Source organism: Podarcis erhardii, assembly GCF_964252035.2.
Source record: "Podarcis erhardii genome assembly, chromosome: 7".
Classification (NCBI taxonomy): Eukaryota; Metazoa; Chordata; class Lepidosauria; order Squamata; family Lacertidae; genus Podarcis; species Podarcis erhardii.
In genome coordinates this window covers 21,471,957-21,497,174 of record NC_138511.1, presented here as the reverse complement: position 1 = coordinate 21,497,174, position 25,218 = coordinate 21,471,957, and the positions used below count along the sequence as shown (strand labels likewise).

At 46.8% G+C, this 25,218-nt stretch overlaps 1 protein-coding gene across 6 annotated transcripts in view; it reads left to right on the top strand.

The window, feature by feature from the left end:
• The window catches only part of DVL1 (dishevelled segment polarity protein 1), a 135,659-nt gene that overhangs the window by 38,702 nt on the left and 71,739 nt on the right, over positions 1-25,218 (top strand). For all 6 annotated transcript variants that reach the window (XR_014158745.1, XR_014158746.1, XM_081870985.1 and 3 more), the window contains exons 3-4: positions 9,484-9,605; positions 12,811-12,923. Coding sequence is in view for 4 of the 6 variants with exons in the window: in XM_081870985.1 (XP_081727111.1) it covers positions 9,484-9,605; positions 12,811-12,923 (235 nt within the window). In the remaining 2 variants the exon portion in view is untranslated. The remainder of the gene's footprint in view (positions 1-9,483; positions 9,606-12,810; positions 12,924-25,218) is intronic.

Genomic DNA, 25,218 nt, shown 5'->3' with positions numbered 1-25,218 from the left:
ACAGCGCTAACGTGCCTTTAAGTCAAATGGGGGTGGATTTATGAGTGCGTTTAAAGCTTGGTGTGGATATAATCATTTTTCTAGGATCTTTTTACCAAACATTTCTTCAGACCTGTCCTTGAGTTGTATCCCTAGCTAGTACTGCTCAGAGAGTAGCTAGTGAACATGGCTAATTACGGTCCATACATTTCAGTGGGTTTACTCTTGAGTAGAGTTAGTTGGCTATAACCCCTTCTTCCTAGCATCATTACTTGACAGTTACTGAGGGCTGCTGGGTAGACGTCAAATGCATTTGCTAGGCGCTTTTATGAAATAATGTGTGGCAATTTTAGAAACTCAGATTAAATAAGCCAGGCTCCGAATGGCTCCTTAAACCAGGGTTACAGTCACCAACACAGAATCCTTAGTTGCCATTTTGGGGCCAGACAGCTTGAAAGTCGTATTTTTCAATACAACTCTTGGTTCCTGAAAGTAATTCTGATTGTGCAGATAAAATGCAACAGATAGAATTCTACAGGATGTGTTGCTAGTGTGTGAAAAAAGTCAAGATCCAAGGATCCCCAGGCATGCACTTCCAGGTGGAGGAGACATCAGGCACCATCCTGGTACCCAGGCATCTTCACTTGGTTGCAAGTGGCTGATAGCCCAGGTGCAAAATGCTCAAAATGCGAATTTTGAACACTGATGTGTGGTTTATGGCAATTGCACACAAGGGCTTTGTTGTCTCTGGTACTCCTTGCTTCAGCGGTGGGCAACCTTGTGGTCCTCCAGATGATGCCCAGCTTCCCATCAGCCCCAACCAACAGGGCTAATGGTCAGGGATGATGGGAGTTGTAGTCCACCAACTTCTGCCAGAGTCATGGATTCCTCATCGCTGTTCTGCTTTGAACAAAGGAATTTGCCTTATTCCAGGCCAGAGGCCCAGCTAGTCCAGGATCCTGTTCTCACACCGTGGCCAATCAAATTCCTCCAGGCATAGCATGAAGGCAACAGCCCTCCCTCACTGTTATAAGAACCTAAAAGGAGCTCTGCTGGATCAGGCCAGTGGCCCATCTAGTCCAGCATCCTGTTCTCACGTTGGCCAACCAGATGCCCCAGCCGAAATCCCACAAACAAGACCTGAGCGCAACAGCAAATCTCGCCACTTGTGATTCCCTGCAACTGTTATACAGAGGCATCCTGCCCCCGACAGTGGAGGCAGAACATCGCCAGTATGACTAGTAGCCATTGGTAAGCCTTGCATTCTGTGAAAGATCATTCTGGCATCATAGAGAACTTCTCCTCCTCCTTCTGCTCAGCACCAAAGACAAAGCCACAATGCGTCCTTCGCTTGAAGGAGTTAGCCTGCCTTCATGACTCACGGCGAGAAGCATCTGCAACTGAAGATCAGGTTGTCTCTGTAGTTTCTGCCTTGCATAGGAGCTCTAGGTGGCGTCATCCAAGCCGTTTTGCAATTTGGACTCCTTGCCCTTGGTTTATTCTCCTCCCTTCGTGTTTTGAAGGACCAAGCGGTTTGCCAGAGGCCGAGTGTCATCCTTCACCCATAGTGGGGCAAATAATAATAATAATAATAATAATAATAATAATAATAATAATAATAATAATGATAGATTTGTGGAATGAAAAGTTACAGGATTTCAGCAGTGAGAATTACAGGACATTCGCTGGCTGGAAACGAAGCAATGTGTCGTCCCTGAAACATTTGCAGGCTCAAACAGCATCGAAAGTGGGATTGTGCACCATTGTGTGCTCAAGTAATCACAAATCCACAATAAAGAGGAATTTTGGAGGAGATCTGGGGGTTGCCCATGTGACTATTTTCTGTAAGAAGACCCAAAACATAATTGGCCCCAGAGCAGCGTCAGGGAGGAAAGATGGAGCCAATGAATGAAATGAAAAGATTAAAACGTTCGCCTAATTCCAGGGGAACTGCTTTTCTCATCTGTCCAAAGCAGTAGCTTGGGGTCAGAAATCAAGATGACATAATGTTGCAGCGCCAAGTTGACTTCTAGAAGAGAGTGCTAGCTTCTGTAGTTAAATTTTAAATTACCCTTTCCCCAGGATCTTAACGATTCACCTGTATGCTGACTTTTTTTGGTATTGCGTAAGTTTTTTCCAATCACTTCACTTCATCAGCTTCTTTTTAAAGCTGCTCTGTCAATTACAAATATGTTTTTTTTAAAAAAATCATTATAATATCCCTGCAGAGGACTGCTGTCAGCAATAAAATATCTCAGAGTTGTATCCATTGCTAGTCCTACTCAAAGGAGGCTCATCAACACGCCTTAAGGACGGTCTGGTTTCTTACACTCCGCCTCAATCACTGAGCTCCTCTGAAGGCCTGCTTTCGGTGGTTCCACATGCCCCTCTTGGTCTTTATTAGGAACTGAGAGTTTAGTGGAGCAGGCCCTGCCCTGTGGAACTCCCTGCCAGTGGATCATTGGCAGAGAATCATCCAGGCATGGTGTTTAGGTAGGATCTTTGCAATCTTTTCAACCATTCAGCATTTAATGGTGTTTTGTTGATTGTAGGGATCCTTTTTGCTTATTTTACTGTATATTTTAAACCCCTGGGCGGATATATTTATGAAAGTGCACATTATAAATATTTAAATAAATAACTCATGTTCATCACTTTCAACAGGTCTACTTTGAGTAGAGCTTAGTTTGGCACAGATTGTTTTCTCCTATGAAAACTGGTCAGATCGATCTTTGCTTGGTTAGGAGATGCAAGTGTGTGTTCCTAGCCTCGTCCTCTCCTAATGCACTAAGGGACGTGGGTGGCACTGTGGGTTAAACCACAGAGCCTAGGACTTGCCGATCAGAAGGTCCGCGGTTCAAATCCCCGCAACGGAGTGAGCTCCCGTTGCTTGGTCCCTGCTCCTGCCAACCTAGCACAAAGTTCGAAAGCACAAAGTGCAAGTAGATAAATAGGTATCACTCCAGCAAGAAGGTAAACAGTGTTTCCGTGTGCTGCTCTGGTTCGCCAGAAGCTGCTTAATCATGCTGGCCACATGACCCGGAAGCTGTCTGCGGATAAACGCCGGCTCCCTCGGCCAATAAAGCGAGATGAGTGCCGCAACCCCAGAGTCGGTCACGACTGGACCTAATGGTCAGGAGTCCCTTTACCTTTTCCTATATACCCTGCTGCTCAGGTGAAAAAAGCTCCCAGAACAGTTTTCAGATAAAATGAATTATTATTATTATTATTATTATTATTATTATTATTATTATTATTTATTTATACCCCGCCCATCTGGCTGGGTTTCCCCAGGGCGGCTTCCAACAGAACACTAAAATACAATAACCTATTAAACATTAAAAGCTTCCCTAAACAGGGCTGCCTTCAGAAATCAAGCAAGATAGTCCATGGCCCTCAGGCTTAAGGAAAGAAGTGATGGGGAGGGAGGGGTGGGGAAAGCAAAGACAGGAACTGGTTCTGCTTAGCATGCTGTCTGCACTGGTGTGTGGGGCCAAGTGGCTAGTTCCAAACCCACTTCTAACTGCAACTGCACGCTGCGGTTCAGAGCGAACCATGGTTTGTGAAAAATGCCGGAGCAGATGTTAAGCATTATTAGGGGGCGGGGGGGGGGGCGGGGTGATAAAACAAAATGGACATTCATGTGCAGAAATGGGCAAGGGAGCTGCAGAGAACTCCTTGTCTCTATGAGTAGGAGCGCAGCCAGCCAGTGTTATATCTCCACCAGTCCTTATTCATGATGCTCACCAATAAAATTGTGAGATCACAAGCTTTACAGTTCATCTTTCATTGTTTTTCTACCAAGTTCATGATCACTTCATTAAACCCGCTTCTGCATCCTCCTTAACTTTAGAAGTTGGCCTAGCAGGATCAGGACCACCACGCCTTTCCATCATCGAGGGCTCTGTGTGTGTGTGTGTGTGTGTGTGTGCGCGCGCGCACGCTGTTCACGACCTCCGTTGCCTCTTGATAGCTCCTGAAAAGGCAGCCCCATTTTCTTTCCTCGGACAATCCAGGCCCAGCCACCCTGCTGGGGCCGGCTCTTTTTCCTTGTGAAAAGAATTAAGCTGGCTCGCTGCGTGCTGATTCTGAGAGTAGCCGAGTCGCTGGCTGATGATGGCAGGTTGCACACAGTGGGTTGACCATTGTAGGCCATTCTGCCTTATTTCCAAGGGAGGCACTGCATTAACGGCGCATCTCTTCCCCGATTGGCTTCTTTGGGATTGACACGGCTCCCAATTGGTTTGCGGTGATGTCATGCTTCATTTTTTCTCTGGCTCCGGCATTCTGATGCCCATTATCAGAGGCGTTTAAAAAACCCAACGATATATACTTGGTCTCCTTTTGTGCACATGGATGCTTAACAGGCCCACTGCCCCATGCGGTTGTGATTTTAATGGAAATATTTTTTTTTAAATCCATTCAACTTTGTATCGGATTGAGAGTCGCCACAGGGAGGGGCCCGCTAAATTTGCTTGGGTTATCCATCACTTGAGCGTCAGTGGCTGGGCGAACACATTGTGGAAATTGTATTTCATTGTAAGAGGTGGGTGAAAGTCTTCATTCAGGAAGGACGCCCAAAACACACATTACGTCAAACTGTGGCTCGTCGTGGACTGCCGATCATCTTAAGCACCCAGCCTGAAGCAAGCCACATACAGGGTTTTTATCCAACTAAGCTCACATTCACACCATACATTTAAAGTATATGATTACCACTTTAAACAGCCGTGGCTTCCCCTGAAGAATTCTGGAACTTGCAGCCTGTTAAGGGTGCTGAGAGTTGTTAGGTGACCCCACTATTCCCCACACGGAACTACAATTCCCAGAGTTCACTGCAAAGAGGGATTGATTGTTAAGCCACTCTTGGAATTGTAGTTCTGTGGGGGGAGTAGGGGGGTCACCTAACAACTCTCAGCACCCTTAACAAACTACAGCTCCCAGAATTCTGGGGAGGGGGTTGTTTAAACCAGTGTCATACTGCTTTAAATATATGATGTGAATGCGGCCTAATGTCCTACTTAGAATAAACCAAATGAAATTATCGGTCTTAGGTTAGTCACGGTCAGTATGTCTTCTCAGACTAGGACTAGCTTTGGGTACAACCCCGGCATACAATGAAAAAAGGTGAGGTGAATTCTCTATGTGTGTAAAAACATAGAAAGCTGCTTTATATAGTCCACGGCCATTGCTCTATTTAGCTCAGTCTTGTCTACACTGACCGGCAGATGCTGTCTGGGATTTGAGGCAGGAGTCTTTCCCCAGCCCTGCCTTTTGAAATAAGAGTACATTCAGCCCACAATTTACAAGGGCCTTACATTCCTGGGATCATGCCTGAAACCCAAATTGAGTACAGTTGTACCTTGGTTCTCGAGCAGGATGCGTTCCAGGAGTCCGTTTGACATCCGGAACTGTTCAAAAACCAAGACGCGGCTTCTGATTGGCTGCAAGAGTGTCCTGAAGCCAATTGGAAGCCGCAGAAGCCATGCTGGACGTTCAGCTTCCAAAAATCATTCGGAAACCAGAACACTCACTTCCGGTTTTTGATCGTTCGGGAGCCGAAACGTACGAGTTCCAAGGCGTTCGGCAACCAAGGTACGACTGTATAATCAAAACCTATTAGGTTCAATGGTGGGTGGAATTGCCAAAGTCATTTTTCCTGGAACCACATGTCCTTTTCGCCCCTTAAAAAAAAATCCACTCATATAAAACTGAATGTGCACAAATTAAATGTGCACAAGTTGCAGGCTTACTGTGAGGATGGAAGGATCAGTCAATTTCACTTTCTGTTTCTCCCCCCGCCCCATCTTAAATTAAAACTTAAAGATCTCCTTTAGCAATTTGCTTTTTTAAAAAGCCCTCATTTATTATCCTAATAGACTTATTATCCTAATAGACTTTTGGTTGCAATCTTGCCTAATGCACACTTTTGCGAAGCAATTTCTCCTCATTGTGCATTTTTGTATGCTCCCCCCCCCCCATTGCACCGTTATTGTTGTGGTTGTTGTTATTTATTAATTACCCGCCCTTCACCTAAGCTTCCAGGGCAGCTTGCAACATGAAAGCACAATATTAAAAACATTTTAAAATAGTTTATGGTCCTCAAAATACACACCTCAAAAGCTAGGGAGAAGAGATGCGTTTTCAGCATTCTCCGGAAGAAGTGCAAATCTTGAAGAATGGCGGTGTCTCAGTTTGCATGTTGTTTATGAAAGCGCAAATTTGGGGAATTTGGCTCTGCTGGCTGGGGCCGATGGAAGTTGTGGTCCAACCACATTAGGGGAGTGCCATGTGGGGTTAACCTTGCTTTAAGCTGCCTCAACGCTTTTCGTCCTTCCTCCTCCGTCTTTTTCTGCTCTTGACGGAGGAAGGCAACGTCAGCAGGAAAAGGTCCTGTCTTTCTCTCCAAAGCAACAGAATGTGATGTCTTAGAAAAGTTTTTCTTTTTAGTTTCTGAGATGAGCCCAACAGGGAGGAAAGCCACTTGTGTGACTCTTGCACGATCTTTCCCTTGATTTTCTCTTTTTAAAAGATTGTACAGATATTCTCATCAGTGAAACAGCACCTCGGGGAGGGACAGCCTTTCCTGTTTTCTGTTCATCCGTCTCATCAACCTGCCTCCCTGACTTACCTTTTTCCCATTAACGGTTCCCTTCTGCGTCTGCTACAGGATTGCCAATTTCACCAAGGGCCGGCCTAATCTTATTCTTTCCCTGTTTCCCTGATGGCTCTCATTTTGGGAGATGGGCTTGTCTCTGATGAGAAACATATTGCCATTTTAGGCTGTTCTAGGGGGAACGAAAGTCTCCATAATTCATGCTTTTTGTGGCTGTCTTGTCTGTGTGATATATTCTTATCCCCATCCCTTCCTGCCCCTTGGCTTTATGCAGTTAGCTTTCCCCCAACGGCTTGCTGTCATCTATGATTTCACTTTGGGAATGTAGCTGGTTGTCGAATGAACTAATTAAAATTGGGGAAATGTGCCAGTCGACAAGCTCAGCCCCTCTCCCCTGTTGCAACTTGGTGGCTGGCGGAGGTAGGCATTGGGGTGCCTCCCAACTGTCAGTATATTGCGTGTGTGTTCAGGCACATACTAGAATGTTAGGTTTGCACATTCAAAGTGTTTTGAAGTGCTCTGTTGTCCTAATGCTAGAAATCTAGGTAAAGGTAAAGGGACCCCTGACCATTAGGTCCAGTCGTGACCGACTCTGGGGTTGCGGCACTCATCTCGCTTTCTTGGCTGAGGGAGCCGGTGTACAGCTTCCGGGTTATGTGGCCAGCATGACTAAGCCGCTTCTGGCGAACCAGAGCAGCGCACGGAAACACAGTTTACCTTCCCGCCGGAGCGGTACCTATTTATCTACTTGCACTTTGACGTGCTTTCGAACTAGTAGGTTGGCAGGAGCAGGGACCGAGCAACGGGAGCTCACCCTGTCGCGGGGATTCGAACCACCGACCTTCTGATCGGCAAGTCCTAGGCTCAGTGGTTTACCCCACAGCGCCACCTACAGTCTTTTTGTTGTTGGGAAATGCATCGGAAAGTGTGGGATGCAATGAAAATCCCATTATAATGCATTGAAAGGTGTGGACTGAACATATAACTAATGGGAAGATGTATAAGCGCTTGTCAAAGAGCGAGCAGGGAGTAAATCACACCGTTCAAAGTTGGAGTTAACTCTTTATTAGGAAAAACACGATCTTCCCAGACTTGGCTGGGTGTCAGGACTAAATGAGCACAGCAGCTCATTCCCTGTAGCTCTTACCCATGAATCAGTTGCCAAGACTGTAAGTCCATGCCTCCCCACAGCCATCCAAGTCCCCTCCTTTCCAGAGCTTTCCCCCAGCAATTGGAGACTATGCCTGCATTCAGCCTGCCACTGCTCCACCTCTTTCAGCCCTCTTCTGGTTCTGGGAGACAAAAGGGGAGGGGAGCAGCAGGAGGGAGAAACACAAGTGACTCTTCACCAGCCTGACACATCTCTATCTCTTCGCGTCCTCCTCCCATTCACCAACTTCAGCTTCTGCCTCTGTTCTGGACTTCTCTCTGCCACAGAGTCACCCAGCTCACCAAGCCCTGTCACCCCTTCAGCTTACAATACGTCCCATTCCCAGTCTTCGTCGTCTGACCGCTTGTTGTCATCCTGCCACCATTCCCTGGGCTCTGAGCCTTCTTCCCTTGTCTGTTCCCCACCTGGTGCCCCCCCCCCACTCTTCTATGTCCAACCAGTCCATGACAGCACCCTGCAAGCAGATCAGGATGAATGCGCATTGGACCTCCCATGAGGTCTGCTGCAACGTGTTGCTAAGGCAATCATGGTGCATTAAAGGTAAAGGGACCCCTGACCATTAGGTCCAGTCGTGACCGACTCTGGTGTTGCGGCTCTCATCTCGCTTTACTGGCCGAGGGAGCTGGCGTACAGCTTCTGGGTCATGTGGCCAGCATGACTAAGCCGCTTCTGGCGAACCAGAGCAGCGCACGGAAATGCCATTTACCTTCCCGCCGGAGCGGTACCTATTTATCTACTTGCACTTTGACGTGCTTTTGAACTGCTAGGTTGGCAGGAGCAGGGACTGGGCAACAGGAGCTCACCCCGTTGCGGGGATTTGAACCGCAGACCTTCTGATCAGCAAGTCCTAGGCTCTGTGGTTTAACCCACAGCGCCACCCACATCCCTTAGTGCATTAGGGGTGGGTGCATAGTGCATTAGGGGTGGGTTTATACTGGGCTATCCACATATAATTCTGCTTTATTAGTTGTTCTGCAGTGGTTCCCCAATGTTAGGAGATTTATTGCCATCTTGGGGGGAGGGGCAATTCTTGTACTTAAAAGCAGGTCAGAAAGGAACCTCTGTGGTGTTAAAAGTTACAGGATTTCAGCAAATGGGACACACCTCCACTCACCATTTTTTCTCTGGCCTCTGCACACTTCCTTCTCCTGCTTTACTGTGACTGAGGCAAAGGGCTACATACGGTGTTAGGTTTTTCTGCAGGGATGCATTACTTTTTTTTTTTAATATAATATTTATTCAGATTTTGAAAGTTACAAAAGAGAACAATAAAAAAGAAAAATAACAAAAACATAAAAAATACACACAAACAATTAAAAAAAAAACAAATCAGACCTTTACATAGCTTTCTTTCCTTTGCTTATTTCCTTGACCTCCTCACACCTCCCTTTTTTGTATTCTACTTCAATTAGGTGTTTCAGCAAATCCTTTCCAGCTTTGTTTTTATCCTAATAATTTATCTTAATATATTGTAATTCTCATCTTTCACCAATTAATAAATCAGTTTTAACCTAATCCTTTATATTATTTCTGCTAAAACCAGGGATGCATTACTTTTGGGGGGGTTTGGGGTGTGTGTCATTTTTTAAAAACAATGCATTTCCCCACGTTTCTGCAAACAGGTGCAATTGAAGAACTGAGACACGTGTTGCACTTTTGGTGGTTTAAATGCAAACTGTGCCCCTGCTTCTGACTCCTCCTCTCTTGACTCTTCCAGCTGGTCCTGGCCGAGAGCTCCCATTCGGACGCCGGTTCCCAATGCACCGAGAGCCACACAGATCTTCCTCCTCCCATCGAGAGAACAGGAGGCATCGGAGACTCCCGCCCCCCTTCCTTTCAGTATGGCTCTTTAAAATATATGTATATGAATGTATTTATTAATGTTTTTTCCTTTGCCACAGAGTGATCTAGGTTGTGCCAAGCTTCTGCTATGGCTGAGAGGTGTACTTACTTTCCAAAATAAAATTGGAGCTTCCCTTTGCTCTTTTAAGGACAAAAAAGCTCCTTAAAAAAGAATATAAATCAATTGTGGGGAACTTGCAGCCTGTGGCTTCCCCGTTTAGCTCACAAAGCCATTTTGGCCAGGCCACGGAAACCTGCCTATGTCTGACATCATATAGGGTGACAGCATCATCTGACATTATCTATGATGATGACATCATCTGACGGTACATATGATGACACCACCACCTGAGATTATATATGGTGATGACATCATCTGACATCATGTATGATGTTAAGTGTAGAGCAGGTAAAGAGATGTCTGGGCCAGATCCCAGGTCCCACAACAGCCCTGCACACCCACCCTGAGGGACCAGCTGACAGCTGGTCAGTGCTTGCAAAGCACCACCCACAGAGCTACTCAGTTCCCAGTAATCAGCTGATAAATCAGATGACACCGTTGTGATGTCAGGAGATTGACAGGTGGAGGCGTTCCCTAACCCTGGTATAGACATAAGAATATCCCATCCTTGCAGAAGCCTTCCCTTCTTCATTTCTGCCTGAGTTCCTTATCTGTGTGAGCCTTCTTGACCGGCAGGTGATCATTACTTGAATTTGGATTATTCATTCCCTTCTGCTTTGCACACTAAATTTGTCCCTCCCCATCCCTACTAAGTCCAGCAACCTGTGTAGGGCCTCAGGTTCCTCTGTTCTTCCTTACATGCAGAGTAAGAACAGATGCTTGGTTTTGGGGTGTTCTTGTATTGCATTAGCTGACTAGAAAAATCACCTGAGTGTCACCCCTTAGAAAACAAAACAGCCTTGCAGAACTGGAAAGTCAAGAGTGCACAGATTTTGTCCCTTCCTGAGCCATCTCTCCAGCTTTTGCTTTTTCTTCTCCTGGAAAGTGTCACAGCCACTTCTGTGCCTACTTTCTGCTGTCCTGGTGAGGGGCGGGGAAATGGAGGGCTTGTGTTCCTGCTGCCGCTGCCAGGCCTTACTTCTATCCTCTCGTTCTCTTGCTGCCCCCTTGTGGCTCTCCCGTGTCCCAAGCGCCTGGGCAGCTGCCGTCATGTGGTCAGCTGGTCTGACTTGTTCTTTGTCTCCCTCTCACACGTTTCTGTTTTCCTGGGAACACAGGGAGCCGCTGGACACCGAGTCAGGTCACTCAGTAGCTCACTGATGTCTACACTGAACCGTAGCACCTCTCTCAGCTGTTCCCAGCTCTCCTTTGGGGATGGAAGCTGGGCCCTTCTGCATGCTACAGTTCTTCCCTTCAGATATGAGAACCTGGAAGCTGCTTTATACTGAATCAGATCATTTTATTTAATATAGTTGAAATATACTCAGAGTCGCAAAGTGATTTCATGCTCTTTATTCAGCTCATAGTGGTGAGGAGGAATGAATGAATGTCCCCTCAAAGTATCTGCTTTATATACATTATTTACACAGTGGGCTGCACATGATTGGCTAATTCCGGAATTCTACTGTAAGCCAATCAGGTTGTGGATTCACTTCTATCTGGAGCATGATTGGGTAGTTCCTGCCAACCAATCATACTGCTGCATTGTTCTAGGACCAATCAGACTGCTGCATTCTGAATCCTATTGTTCTAGGACCAATCAGACTGCTGCAGTTTGGATCCTATTCAACTCAGTACATAACAATAGTAGTAGTAATAATAATAATAATAATAATAATAATAATAATAATCCAGCTAGCTCAGTATTGTCTGGCAGCAGCTCTCCTGGGTTTGAGATAGAGGGCATTCCCAGCCCTCCCTAGAGATGCTGGGGTTTGAACTTGAGTCCTTCCTCACGCAAAGCAGATCATCGAATTGTAGTGTTGTAGAGTTGGAAGGAACCATGAGGGTCATCTAGTCCAACCCCCTGCAACGCAGGAAACTTTTTGCCCACCATGGGTCTCGAACCCATGACCTTGATGTTAAGGGTCTCGTGCACTACAGATTGAACTACTCTGTCACTGAGCTTCCCCCCAGGCTGATTTCTCCCTCCAGTGCAGTATTGACCGCTCTTGACGGGTAGCAGCTCTGTAGGCCACCTTGCTCATATTTTACATTGGAGGCACCAATGAATTCACGTTTTAGACCTTCTGCCTGCAAATCAATAATCTATTCCAGGCATAGGCTAACTCCGGCCTTCCAGATGTCTGGGACTACAATTCCCATCATCCCTAGCTAATGGACCAGTGGTCAGGGATGATGGGAATTGTAGTCCTAAACATCTGGAGGGCCGGAGTTTGCCTATGCCTATGCCTGTTCTATTCTATTCTACATTTCTATCCAGGAAGCTCAAAAGTGGTGTACTGGCTTCTCCCCTCTTCTCCATTTTGTCCTCACAGCAGCCTTGTGAGGTAGGTTAGTCTGAGAGATAAGAGCAGCCAGCCCGAGGTCACCCAGTGAGTTTCATGACTGAGTGAGGAGGGGATTTGAACTCTGGTTCTCCCAGGTTCCCGTCTACGATTCTTAACCCTTGCACCAAACTGACTACACCAAACAGACTGAATTTTAGATCTGCCCTCTGCAAAAAGAAAAAAAAAAGAAATGCATTTGTTACCATTGTGAAAACTGACTGACTGCAAACTACTCGCCTTACCCCCGCATTTTAGGGTTAGCTCACTCGCCTTACCCCCACATGTACCAAGTCTACTGGGCTAGGTGCCCAGTCCAGCCTGAAAACAACTTCTGGTTGCTAGATGGCTCTGCTGAGACAGATTGATTGCAGGGTTGGCACCAAGAGAACAACTCTGGTCTTTTTGCATGAGATGGGAAAACAGGGGCCATATCTGTAGGGGTTAGAAAGTCATTTTAGCACTGGGGGAGCTGCAGCATGCTGCATGCCTCACAGGATATGTATTAAAATATGTTTGCCCGCCTATAAGAAACAGCTGCCGTTTTCTATCCACACCTGAGATGGCACTGTACGGGGAGGACTGTACCGTATGCCCAACTGAATGCTTTTGAAACCGTTTTGGATCCAGTTGCAACAGACACGAAAAATGAACCCTGCTGGGGTTTGGGCAAAACAGTATATGGGCTTGTTTCGAATGCCGGTCACTTCTTGTGCTCTCTTTATTCCTACAGCCCAAACGCCGCAAGCAGCCGAGATGGACTGGACAACGAGACGGGGACAGAGTCCGTCATCAGCCACAGGAGGGACCGACACCGGCGGAGGAACCGAGAGGGCCACGAAGACGGTAAGTTGGCGCTTCCTTGCTTTGTTCTCTTTGAGGGTCCTCTCAGTCGTTGTTGCCAGCTTCTTTTGCAGAGACCGACCTCAAATATTGGCTTGGGGATTTTGCAAAACACAAATGAATTGCATCACACCAGCAAGCATCACATAGCGTTCCGTGAGCTGCTTATTTGCACTGCCAAGGACGGGTCAGCTGACAACACATCACTGCCGGTGCTGCCTGGTTGGCGCTGACCCAGAACACGAACTTCTTGATGGCAGTTTTCTGTTTTGTGGAATGCCCAGTCAACCCAGTGAGGTGCGCCTGTCTCCCTCATTACTAATGTTCAGGAGGAATGAAGAAACATTCTAGTTCACCCAGGAATTTGACGGCTGGGTGAATGGTTGGAAGATACTGGGACTGTGTCCAGTGCTAGCCCTACTCAGAGTAGACCCTTGAAGTTAATGGACATAACTAACGTGGGCCTATTAATTTAAACAGGTCTATTTGGAGTCAAACTCCGCTGGATACAACCCATTGCTCCTCTTAGCGGTCTTGAAATTATTAGCTGGGAGAGTGTGTTGTTGTTCTCAAACATTTTAAATACGGCTTTATTTAATTTTTAACAGTGTAGTTTTATGTGTTTGCCACCTTGGGCATCTTTGGGAGAAAGGATGGCTTATAAATTATTATTATTATTAATAATAATAGAATGATATATTGCAAGTTCAGTTGTGCTGTGGGGTGGGGGGGAGAGTTGCAATGTATATGTATTTTAATCTTGTTTTTTAAGTTGTATTTTAATCAACTAGTTTTTATTATTGGTTGTTAGCCGCCCTGAGCCCAGTCTTGGCTGGGGAGGGTGAGGTATAAATAAAATTTATTATTATTATTATTATTATTATTATTATTATTATGTGGTGCCCACAACAATTCCATTGGTCTGCAGATGCAACTATGTGCCTGAAAGGTTTGTAAGCCCTGATCTGCGCACAGAAGCTTCCATTTTGCTTTACTTTCTTTCTTACATTTATTCCCCACCTCTTCTCCAGGGAGCTCAGGGTGTGGCATGCATAGTTCTACCCCCTCCTCATTTTATCTTCACAACAACCCTGTGTGGTGGGTTCGGCCGAGAGACAATGACTGGCTCACGGTTGCACCTCCTGAGCTTCATGGCTCAGTGAAGATTCAAACCCTGGTCCTCGTCCGGCACTCTAACCACTACTCCACACTGGCATTCCGGGGCAGAAGCATGCCCTGTGTCTAATTCCCACCACAGTGCATTAAGAACTCTGCCCATGCACCTTTTATTCCCTTTCCAGTTTAATTAGCAGATATTCTGCCTGTCGCTCTGTCAGCTCAGTAAGAGCTATTCAGCAGTGGAACGGTCTCCCTCGGAAGGTGGTGGACTCTCCTTCCTTGGAGGTTTTTAAGCAGAGATTGGACGGCCATCTGCCAGGGATTCTTCAGCTGCGATTCCTGCCTTGAAGGGGGTTGGGACTGGATGACAATTGGAATCTCTTCCAGCTGTACAATTCTACAATTTGATCAGTGGAGCTAGCGAAAGGATTCCTGTGGCTGTGGTCCGTTGCGTTCTCAACCCCCTTCACTGTTGAATGTGTGTGCCGTCCTCTGAAATTTGCGTTGACCTTCTGCTGTTTCACCTGCAAAGCAAGGTTCCCAACGACCTCTAACAAAAGATTTATTTTGTCCTCCCCCCGGATTGGAGGGAAGTTGGCCTTTTGCAAAGCGGTTTTCAAAACGGAGCAGGTGGGAGGTTGGACAACAGAGAAATAATTACACAGAGCTGGGGTGGGCAGGCAGATGGAGGGGGGAGCGATTGTGGGAAGTGTATGTCGTCGTGTCCCTGTCTCCCACCCTTTGCATTTTCCCTTTTCAATTTAATTAGTAGATATTCTGTCTGTAGCCCTGTCTGCTTTTTTAACACTGCAAACGAGAGGCGCCTTTTGTCCCACAGAGAAAATGAAGTGTGTGTATGTCCCGCCTCCTCTTGAAACAACATGCATGGTTACTGGTTGGAAAAATTGACCAGGTCCCGTTAAGAAGGAGGGGGGGGGGCTTAATTAGGAGCATGGGAGGTCTATTCTTGGGACCCCTTCCTTGCTAGGACAAAGATTTCTTTTTCTTTTACCACTACCACCACTTCCGTTTGCTAAGGATGAGCAAGAAAAGAGGGACTCAGTTAGGGAGGTAATTAAGAGGAGGGGTTCTCCCCGTCCGTCCGTGCTCAGAATGTTTTAAAGTCTCTGCTGTGTGGTGTGTTGTTCATTGCTTCCACCCCTTCCAAGTATCAAGTGCTGACGTAATTGTTTGGATGCTGGCAGAATGGCCAGTTCTGTGGGAACCTAGGGAGCTGCCTTCTACTGAGTCAGGCCATCGGTTTGTTTATCTCAGTATTGCCTACACTGACTGGCAGCAGCTCTTCAGGGTTTCAGGCAGGAGACAGTCCCAGCCCTCTCTGGGACTGGGAAAGTGGAGTAATGCTCTATTATTACATCACTGCCCTGATGCTAAACACACACTCACTCACTCACTTGCTCCATTCTGGAGACCTCCAAGCAAGATCATGGCGGAAAAGGCTCTCGTTGGCTATGTTCCAACTCCAGTATGCCTCTTGAGAAACCAGCTTTGCTGGCGAGCATCGGTGGGAGAGGGCCTCTCTTCCAACGTGTGGGCTTTCCAGGGGCACCTGGTTGGGCTGCTGGAACAGTAGGCCTCTGTTCTGACCCAGCCAGGGCTCTTCTGTACTTTTGAGTCTTGGGTAGCACCTGTTATTCACTTCCTCTAAGTATGGAGGTTCCATTGGGATACCGTGCCTGATAGAGCTGCCCACCATGACTTATCAAAGCACTTGTTGCATCAGATCCGAGTTCCACCTTGCCCAGCATGCTGCTAGCAGCTCCCCTGTGACTTGTGGACACCTCTGCCTTCATTCCTCTATAAAGCCAGAGCATTAGGCTGTCCTTCCTAATTAGGCGTCACTTGCCAAATGGCTGGGGCTGTGTTTGGCGTCTTAATTAACTCAGATTGTCAGTTCAGAACAGAAACGCCTTCCTTGATTTCTCTCTGCCCTGGCCTCTCTGAGGTTCTTCAGGATTCGCACTCAGAAGCATTTCCTTGACCCCCTCGGGCTGCCTCTGCTTCTTCCGATAAAAGCAACAGAGGCTGCGGTTCGGCCTCAGGAGAGAAATGCCTTGCCTTAATTGTCACGGCGGATCGGAAGGCCCTTTTCTCTGAGAGCCCTGGCGGCCTTTTCCGTTCTCTGATGCTGAAGTGTGAGGTGATGAAGGTCAGGCGGCCGAGGAAAGCCTTGGTCATTATCGGGGAAATGTGACTGAAGTCCCCAATTGGTACGGGAGAAGTGGACGCCCCGGAGGCAGAATGATCGCCTGTCTTGCTTTGGAGGGCGGGAAATGTGATGGAGATGTCTCTTGTCTTCACAAAATGAAGGGGCAGCAAAGAAGGCCGAAGGGGCCAAGAAGAAAGGCTGGTTGTGATTCCTCCCACCACAGAATTTGCTAGTTCAGAAGGAACAGTGTTTCAAGCCACTGCTGCAGGAGCTTGTGGAGCAGAGTGGTTCAAAGCCCGAGCCCAAACCCTCTTTTTGCTCTCAGGCTCAAAAGGTGGTAGAGTGTCCTCCATCAGAGGTTTTTAAAACAGGCATAGGCAAACTCGGCCCTCCAAATGTTTTGGGACTACAACTCCCATCATCCCTGACCACTGGTCCTGTTAGCTAGGGATGATGGGAGTTGTAGTCCCAAAACATCTGAAGTTCGCCTATGCCTGTTTTATTTTTATTTTTATTTTTTTGCGATTCCTGCATTGCAGGGGGTTGGACTAGACAACCCTTTGGGAGAATCCCTCTCAACCCTACAACTCTGTGATTCTAAGCTCATCATGAGTGGTTTGAGGCCAGTCGCCACCCCTCATCCCAACCTGGCTTTCAGGGATATTTGTGAGGATGAGATGGGCAGTTTGAATCAGGAGAGTGGCCTGATCTGAATTGCTTCCCCAGCCATTGTGTTTCCCTTCCTGTCTGCCCTCTGGATCCTGGCTCCCCTCCATCCTACATGGCTGCCTGTGGGCATGCAAGTGGGCAGCAGTGGTGGCAGTTGCTGGGGAGTGAGCAAAGGCTCATGGCAACAGTGAACAATTTTTTTTTTTAAACACGAGGACCACATTTCATTGGGGGTTATCTGTTGGGGTCCACTGGGCAGGCTGCAGCTGATGAGAAGCCCAGGAAGCTGCCTTGTACCAAGTCTAACCAACCCACCCACCTAGCTCAATGTGGTCCGCACTGACTGGCAGCGGCTCCCCAGGTTTTCATACAGGGGTCTCTCCCAGCCCTACCTGGAGGTGCCTTGAGTTGAGCACCTTCTGCATGCAAAGCGAGTGCCCTAACCACAGCCCTTAAGAGAAATGAACATTGGAAGCTGCCTATCGCCCACCTAGCTCAGTGTTGTCTGCACTGACTGGCAGCTGCTTTCCAGGGTTTTTAGATGTGGGACATTCCCAGCCTTACCTGGAGATGCTGGGGACTGAAGCCAGGACCTTCTGCACTCAAAGCAGGTGCTCTGTCTGCTTGCCCTGGCAGTGGGCAGAGCAAAGGCGGGCATAACCTGTTCTCTTTCTCTCTCTCTGGAGCGTCCCTTATCTGGTGACCCCCCCAAAACCTTGAGTTCCCCACTACCTCTCCTCCTTGCTCTGCACCTTTCCAGGGTAGCCTAACCAGAAGACCACAAAGCCGTCTCCTCCCCTCGTCCTCTCACCCTTTCGTCTACTCTAAAAGACACCCATCTCAGACCTCCCCAGCTGCCCTCCATATCCTCCTAAGCTGTTAACACAGCCCAGCCAATCTCCCTGCTCTTAGCTATTTTCATCTCCCTTCATAATCCCCCCCTCCAAACCCCTTTTGTTGCAGCCCTCTTGAGCAATTGACATACGCGGCCACAATTTCCTTAAAGTGCCCAGAAACCAAATGCCGGGGTCCATGGTTGACTCCCTCATGGGCCCTGAGAAAAGTCACGGGATAGTAGACTGCGGATCCTTTTCATTGGCTGTGAGGTGGCAAGCCCAGGTTTGTAGGTGGTTGTCAGAGGACTACGACAAAAAACTGGAGCGGAAATCGCTGATGCTCTCATATTTGCCGCATGTCTGGAATGGATGAGTGCGAGTGGCATTTGCTGCTGCTGCTTCCCATCTGCGATATGTAATCAATACATTTCCCTCTGCCATTTGCATTGTGTTTCCTTTGCATTGAGATGAAAAGGGTGGAATAACGTATAAAGAGGACACAACTTAGGTAGATTACATAAGTTACAAAATTTCAGAGTGGAAATTTTGCAGTGGAATATTTGAATTTATTATTACGGTCACAGACCAGTTCCGACTCACAATATCAGAAAAATCATAAAACACAACGGGAATGCATTGAATTGCAATTGGGTTTAGCAGAGATAATTCAGATTTAACAGCAGTTAAAAATATACATTAAATCTTGATCACTAAAATATAACCTAGAATTATCATTTAAAACCTTAAGCATTTTGGTAGTGCAGCTTGTTCCTTTAAGTTTTATGGCAGTCGCACAGAATTTGGCCACCCTTAGCGTGATCTCTACATCCTTGTCCTCTACCAGGAGTTTTAGACATTGGGGTTCGGACCCATTTTTCAGTGGAATAGAAAAACAGTGCTGGGTGCGGAAAATACAGAGCAGAACAGAAAACAATGCCTTCTGGCATCCCAAGGCCTGAACTTGATGGGGACGTGCAAGTTGTCCTAACTCTTGCATGGTTCTGCACGTTTCCAAGCATTCACTCGTCCTATTCACACATTACCTTTTTAAAGTGTACATTAAAAAAGAAAAGAAAAGCACCAGCCACTTTGTAGGTCTGCTGCAAAGAAAGGGTCTCGTGGCTCCTTATAAAGACATTTTGTTTATAGCATTATATTTTGTGAGCCAAAGCCCGCTTTGATGGATGCATGTAACAGTATTTTCACTTGTAGCATCACAGAGCTGGAAAGGTGGCTCAGAAACCATTTAGTCCAACCTCCTGCGCAGCACAAGAGTTAGCAGGTGCACAGTGGTTCATTGTTAGAAGCTGGAATTGTGGGGCACCTGCCAAGAAGCCTCACATCCCAGCATGTGGCCCCACTGCTGACCCCTGGGGAATCATGGCCATTCCCTGCTACTCCTCCCTGTTCTTCAACTCTTCTCAGTTTGATGGCAAGTCATCTACTGTAACCTAGGTTTTTACACGATGATTGTGGCAGGGTTGATATTTTGCTTGCTGTGCCTATTTCCACTTGCTTATAATCCTGTGTGGTTTAGCATTAGGACATCTTTTATCTGCCTCGCTTTGTATGAAGGCCATGCGTTGCCCATAATCTCACTGCAGAAGACAACCGATCACATAACAAGCTCGTTCTTTGTGCAGCATTTGCTTGGCTCGAAGGGAAATGACCTGTAGTGGGGACAGGTGAACCTTGTCACTTCTGGTTCCTCTCAGCTTCCCACTCTTCCAACCTTAAGTTCTTTTGGCCACATTTCCACATCATTTTACAATTTGGTTATTTTTTTAAAAAAATTCCTCACAATTCCTTACGTTCTTTTAAAAAAAAAACCTCACAAAAAATTATCCATTTTGTTGAAGCTTTTTCTGCCTAACGGAGTGCCTTTTTCTTTGCTGTTTTCATGGACAGACACCCTCGCCCTGTGTGATTCCTCCCCCATGTTTTTCCGGTCGGCAAACTGCGCCGTGAATGCCAGAGATGTGTTGATCGAGAAGGAGAGTTTTGTGTGCACGCCTCAGTTTGGCATGTGTGCTTTATGTGTGTGTGAATTAGGTAGGCTCTCATGAAAACAACCGACCAAATTTCTTCCCCCGCCTCGGACCTGCGGTGGCCTGTGACGGACTCTTCCTGAAGAGAGCTATTCATTTTCTGGCGGCTGGCGAGCCAGGAAATGGTAGGGAACGTGGCCATTGGGAGACAGTTTTGCATAGCTCCCTCCTCATTGGCTTAACGCCGAGAAGGGGACGTGGCCTGCCAGAGGCAAATCTGCATATGCCGGCTGGGGTGTCTTAAGGTATCTCCCAGCACAAGGAGTCTGGGCCAGGGGCTGGTTCAGAGACTTTCGAGGAATCTCAGCAGGCGAAAGTTGTCCTCCATTCTGGATGAACAGGTACAATTTTGCTGTGCGGATGGAGGTGCTTCAGGTTTTTTGTCTGGAAGCTGCAATTTGGGAGGGATGAGAAGCCTCAGGGGCAATTTCCCCTCCTGCGTTCCCCCTTTGTCGCTCTTACAAACAATCGAGATCCTTGAAAGCTGAAATACTCGGTTTTAACTCTTGTCTAATCCCACAGAAGCTTATGTTTCCTGAAATCCAAAATCCAAGTGCTTTGGTTTGAACCGGGGCTTGAGGATTAAGCTGCCCTGCAAAGGGTTTTTTTTTTTTGTTTTTTTTTCTTTTGTTTTTTTTTTTACAGTTTGGGCAACCGTTTTGTTATTCCTAAGGAGCCAGATAAATCCTGCCTCCCTTCATAAAGGGGATCGCGGCAGTGGCTTAGCACAACTCAGGGGAGCTGAAATGCAATACCGCCCGAAAGGGAGGCGGCGTTCGCACGCAAGTGATTGAAGGCGCAAGCTGGATGGTGGCACATGCAGCTGCCAGCAATTTCCACAGATGTGGCGGTGCTTTTTCTAGCAGCCTTAAGGCTGGGAATCCCCTACTGCAGGGATACCCATTGTGGCACCCTCCAGGATGTTACTGGACTGCCTCTCCCATCAACCCCCTACGCCCACAGTAAAGGCTGATAGAAATAGGGGCAGAATTCAATTTGGTTTGCCTGAAAATGTGAACATTTGCACTGTCTGAAGCAGTCTGCAAACCGAAAAGCCCTTCAAAATTCACACTTCTCCGAATTTTGCAGTTTGCAAGTTTTGTGTACAAAAGTGTGTTTATTAAGGCAAAGGGTGAACAGAAATGCATGCGTTTGTGAGAACCGTACACACAAAAATCCATTACTTTGGAGGAAATTGCTTTGGAAACAGCTCTATAGTAGGGGAAAGCGCTTATAAACTTGCATGTTATTAGGAAAAATATGGTGGTGGGTTTTTGGAAAGATTCTTTTTTTAAATGTACAAACTGAGGGGGTTGAATGTTTGTGAATTGAACTTAAAAGCTTGGGGGAAATTAGAAAGTGGAAGAAAACCAAAATGATAGATTCACCCATCCCCTTTTGGAGATGTGGGGAGCTGTACCCCAGTCCCATCTGGGTATATGTGTCCTGCCAGCCACTGCCTTGTTCCTTAACGATGGTCTGAAAATCTAATCTAATACAACTTTTTTGGCCTTCATACGGCAATTTTAAAAAATGCACACATTTCAGTAAAATCTCTCCACCAGCCCACCACTGTCCCATGCCTCCTATCACTATAATCCAGCACAGTTAGTTGTAAATAATCATGCAAATTTGAAATGGTTTAGGGATGAAGAGCCTTTATCCTGTGCATCCCAGGATCCCAGTCTTTAAAAGGATTTGGGGGGGTTACTGGGAATAATTACAAAAATGAAAGTGACCCCTTTCATAATGACCCCCCTCTATTTGTGGCTGCAAAGTGTTTTATTCGTGTTTTATTTTCTGCAGCTTCGGGGAAGATCCGGCGCTTGGCAGTAGACTTTGTTCCCTGTGCGAAATACCTTCTTGGGATTTCCTCCAGGAGGAAAGAGGCTTCCTGATCTCTCTAAGCGTGCTTTGCGCAGTCTCTGAGTCTCTTTGGTGTGGAGTTTTGCTTAAAGCTTTAGCTGGGTTGCTGAAGATCTCTACGTGGTCTCCTCCTCCTCCCAAATACATCTGGGATAGCTTTGTTCAGAGCGTTTGGCTTCTCTTCCTTAAACGTACACAGGCTATGAGCTGAGAGGTTGACACCTCAACGTGCTGTGGTCGCTGCGGATCTGCTGGGTTTTTTGCATCGGGCGGTGCACGGCGCAACAGGTGCTCCCCCTGCCTGAGATGGTGACTTCTGCGTTTTGGGAATGCTTGGGCCGTGGTCGGCTGCAGCAGGATGGACCCCGTGTGGTGCCACAGCTGCGTCCATGCTCCCCTCTGAGACCCGCCAGCAGCAGGAAACACTCTCCCCCCTGGGGCTGTCGCCTTCTGAGGCCAATCAAATGCTACCCAGAAGCTCCGCCTCCTGTCCATCACTGTAGGTATTGGGCTTCCTAAGAACCGCTTCCGTGGGGGGGGGGCAGGTGCCAACCACTTGCATGTGGCTCTGTCTTCCGAAAGGAGTTTCCGTTGATGCATTGATGCGACTGCTGCAACCTTGGCTTGTAAAAATCAGCTGCACACACACTCACATCCCTTCCCCTTTCCAGATGACGTTTAAGTCCATAGAGCTCTCTAGCTACAGTGCAATGATTTTTTTAAAAAAAGTAATACTCTTTAATGCTAACCCAGTCTATGAAATGGAATTGGCAGGAGATTCAGGATAAGGAAGACTACAGGTCCGTGCTGGAGCATCTGTTTTAAATGCAGGCCGTCCAATGTTCAATCCCTGGCATTTCCTGGTAGGACTGGGGAAGGCTCCTTGTCTGAAACCCTGGAGAGCCAGACAATACTTAGCTTAGATAGACCCAGCGGTCTGACTCAGTGTACGTTCCTATATCTTAAGGGAAAGGCTGTAGCTCAATGGCACAACAGCTGCTTTGCATGCAGAAGGTCCCCAATAGCATCTTCAAGTAGGGCTGGGAGAGACTCCCTGCCTTGAAAACCCTGGGGAGCTGCTGCCAATCAGTGTAGACCCAGGGGTAGGCAACCTAAGGCCCAGGGGCCGGATGCAGCCCAATCGCCTTCTCAATCCGGCCAGCGGTCGGTCTGGGAATCAGCGTGTTTGTACATGAGTAGAATGCGTCTTTTTATTTAAACTGCATCTCTGTGTTATTTGTGGGGCCTGCCTGGTGTTTTGACATGAGTAGAATGTGTGCTTTTATTTAAAATGCATCTCTGGATTATTTGTGGGGCATAGGAATTTGTTCATTATTATTTTTTCATAATATAGTCCAGCCCACTACATGGTCTGAGGGATGGTGGACTGGCCCACAGCTGAAAAAGTTTGCTGACCCCTGGTGTAGACAGTACAGTGGTACCTCAGGTTACATACGCTTCAGATTACAGACTCCGCTTACCCAGAAATAGTACCTCGGGTTAAGAACTTTGCTTCAGGATGAGAACAGAAATTGTGTTCCGGTGGTGCGGCGGCGGCAGCAACAGGAGGCCCCATTAGGTAAAGTGGTGCTTCAGGTTAAGAACAGTTTCAGGTTAAGGACGGACCTCCAGAACGAATTAAGTACTTAACCCGAGGTGCCACTGTACTTAGCTAGGTGGACCCTGCACAAAGCAGCTTCCCTATGGCAGAAAGAAGGAAGTACTGGCTAGTGATGCAGCACATGACTGATGCATGGAACTTGCTCCCACAAGATGTGGCGACAGATGGCTTTGAAAGGGGAGAATCCTGTAGGATGTCTTGCTGCTGTCTGTTAGCCATGAGGGCTGAATTGAGCCTCCAAGTTCAGAGGCAGTCTACCACTGAATAATAACAGCAGCCGGGGAGCAAGAACGTGGGCAGGAAGTTTCCTTCAGGATCTGCCTCCAGACTTCCCAGAAGCAACTGCGGGGAAACAGAATTTTGGACTATGCAGAGGTTTGGCTTCATCCATCAGGACCACTTTTACTTTTTTTAAAAAAATCAAAATTTATATACAGCTTGATTGTAAATAGAACCACCAAGCAGTTTATATATAAAAGCAGATATCAGGTATTTTTTTAAAAAAAAAATAAAAATCTAAGTGCAATTTAAATTTATAATAAGCTAAAACCAGGTTAAAGCATATGCCAACTTCTGCACACACGGATGGGCTTGCTCAACCAAAAATGTTTTAAGCAGGTGCCGAAAAGAGTATACCAGAGACACTGATGTCAATAGGCAGGGAGTTCCAAAGGGTTAGGTGCTGTCACACTGTAAGGTTGATTTCTTACCAGTGCAGAACAGATTTCATATAGCACCTGTAACGGTATCAGTTCATCAGATTGAAGTGATCAAGTGGACAAGGGGATCACGCAAGGGAAGTTTGCTAGCTGCACCCTGGAGGGATCCCTCCCTCCCTGCAGAGACTCGCCATCTTCTGCTTACACAGTCCTGCTTCCCTCCAGTGCTGCGCTGAGAACATTTGGCTTGAAGAAACACGCCTGAAACGTTCTTGGTTGTTGTTTTTTTAATAAATTTTTATTAGATTTTCCACAATGATAACAAAAACCACAAAGCAGAGTGGTACATAAAAACAGGAAAAAAAGAACAATAAACAGATAAACAGTGACAACAAACTTAGTTCTTCACAAATCCAACCTTTTAAGCATCTTAGTTGACTTCCTCAAGTCCCTCCCTTCTGAGTTTCCTTGTAGTTAAAAGTAATGGCTTCCCAATATCATTATTAAACTAAAACAATTTCCAATTATAGTCCATCTTATTCACTTTTCTTAACATTCTAAATCCCATTTAATTAATTATAACTTAATTTAATCCTAGGCCTATTTGTTTTCTTTCAAGTAATTTCTGATTTTTTTATGTTACAATATTTATTCAAATAGTCCTTAAATTTCCTCTAGTCCTCTTGGAACTCCTCTTCTTTCTGGTTGCGGATTCTTCCAGTCAGGTCAGCTAGCTCTGAAAAGTCCATCATCTTCATCTGCCAGTCTTCCACTGCTGGTAGTTCTTGTGTTTTCTAATTTTTAGCAAGTAATATTCGGGCCTGAAATGTTCTTGGCAAAGTTTGCCTAATCTCTCCCTGTCTCTCTCTCTCTGTCTCTCTCTCTCTTTCCTTGGGGTGGGGAACCCTTTTCAGCTCCGAGGGCCACTTTTCCTCATGGACAAATTTTCGGGGGCCGCATACCAGTGGTGGGGCAGGGCCCAACGGTGGCAGATCAGCACTGTACAGCAGACTACATTCCAGCTCTGCAAAAGTTATGCTTTTGCACCATCCAGGCAAATGAGAAGTATATCACAGCTCAGCGACGCATTCTAGTTCAAGCTAAAAAACGCAGAGCAGAGTTATTATGGAGCACAGCTTTGGGATCTAGGGGTCACAGCCTGGGGAGGGTTCTCAATAGCCAGACACAGCTGGCAGGCCAGATTTGGTCCCCAGGGCTTGTCATCTCCCTTCGCTGGCCTAAAGCAATATCAGAGATGGGGCAGAAGAATATTTCTTCCCAAGATGATGGGTGTGGGGAGTGAACTTTTT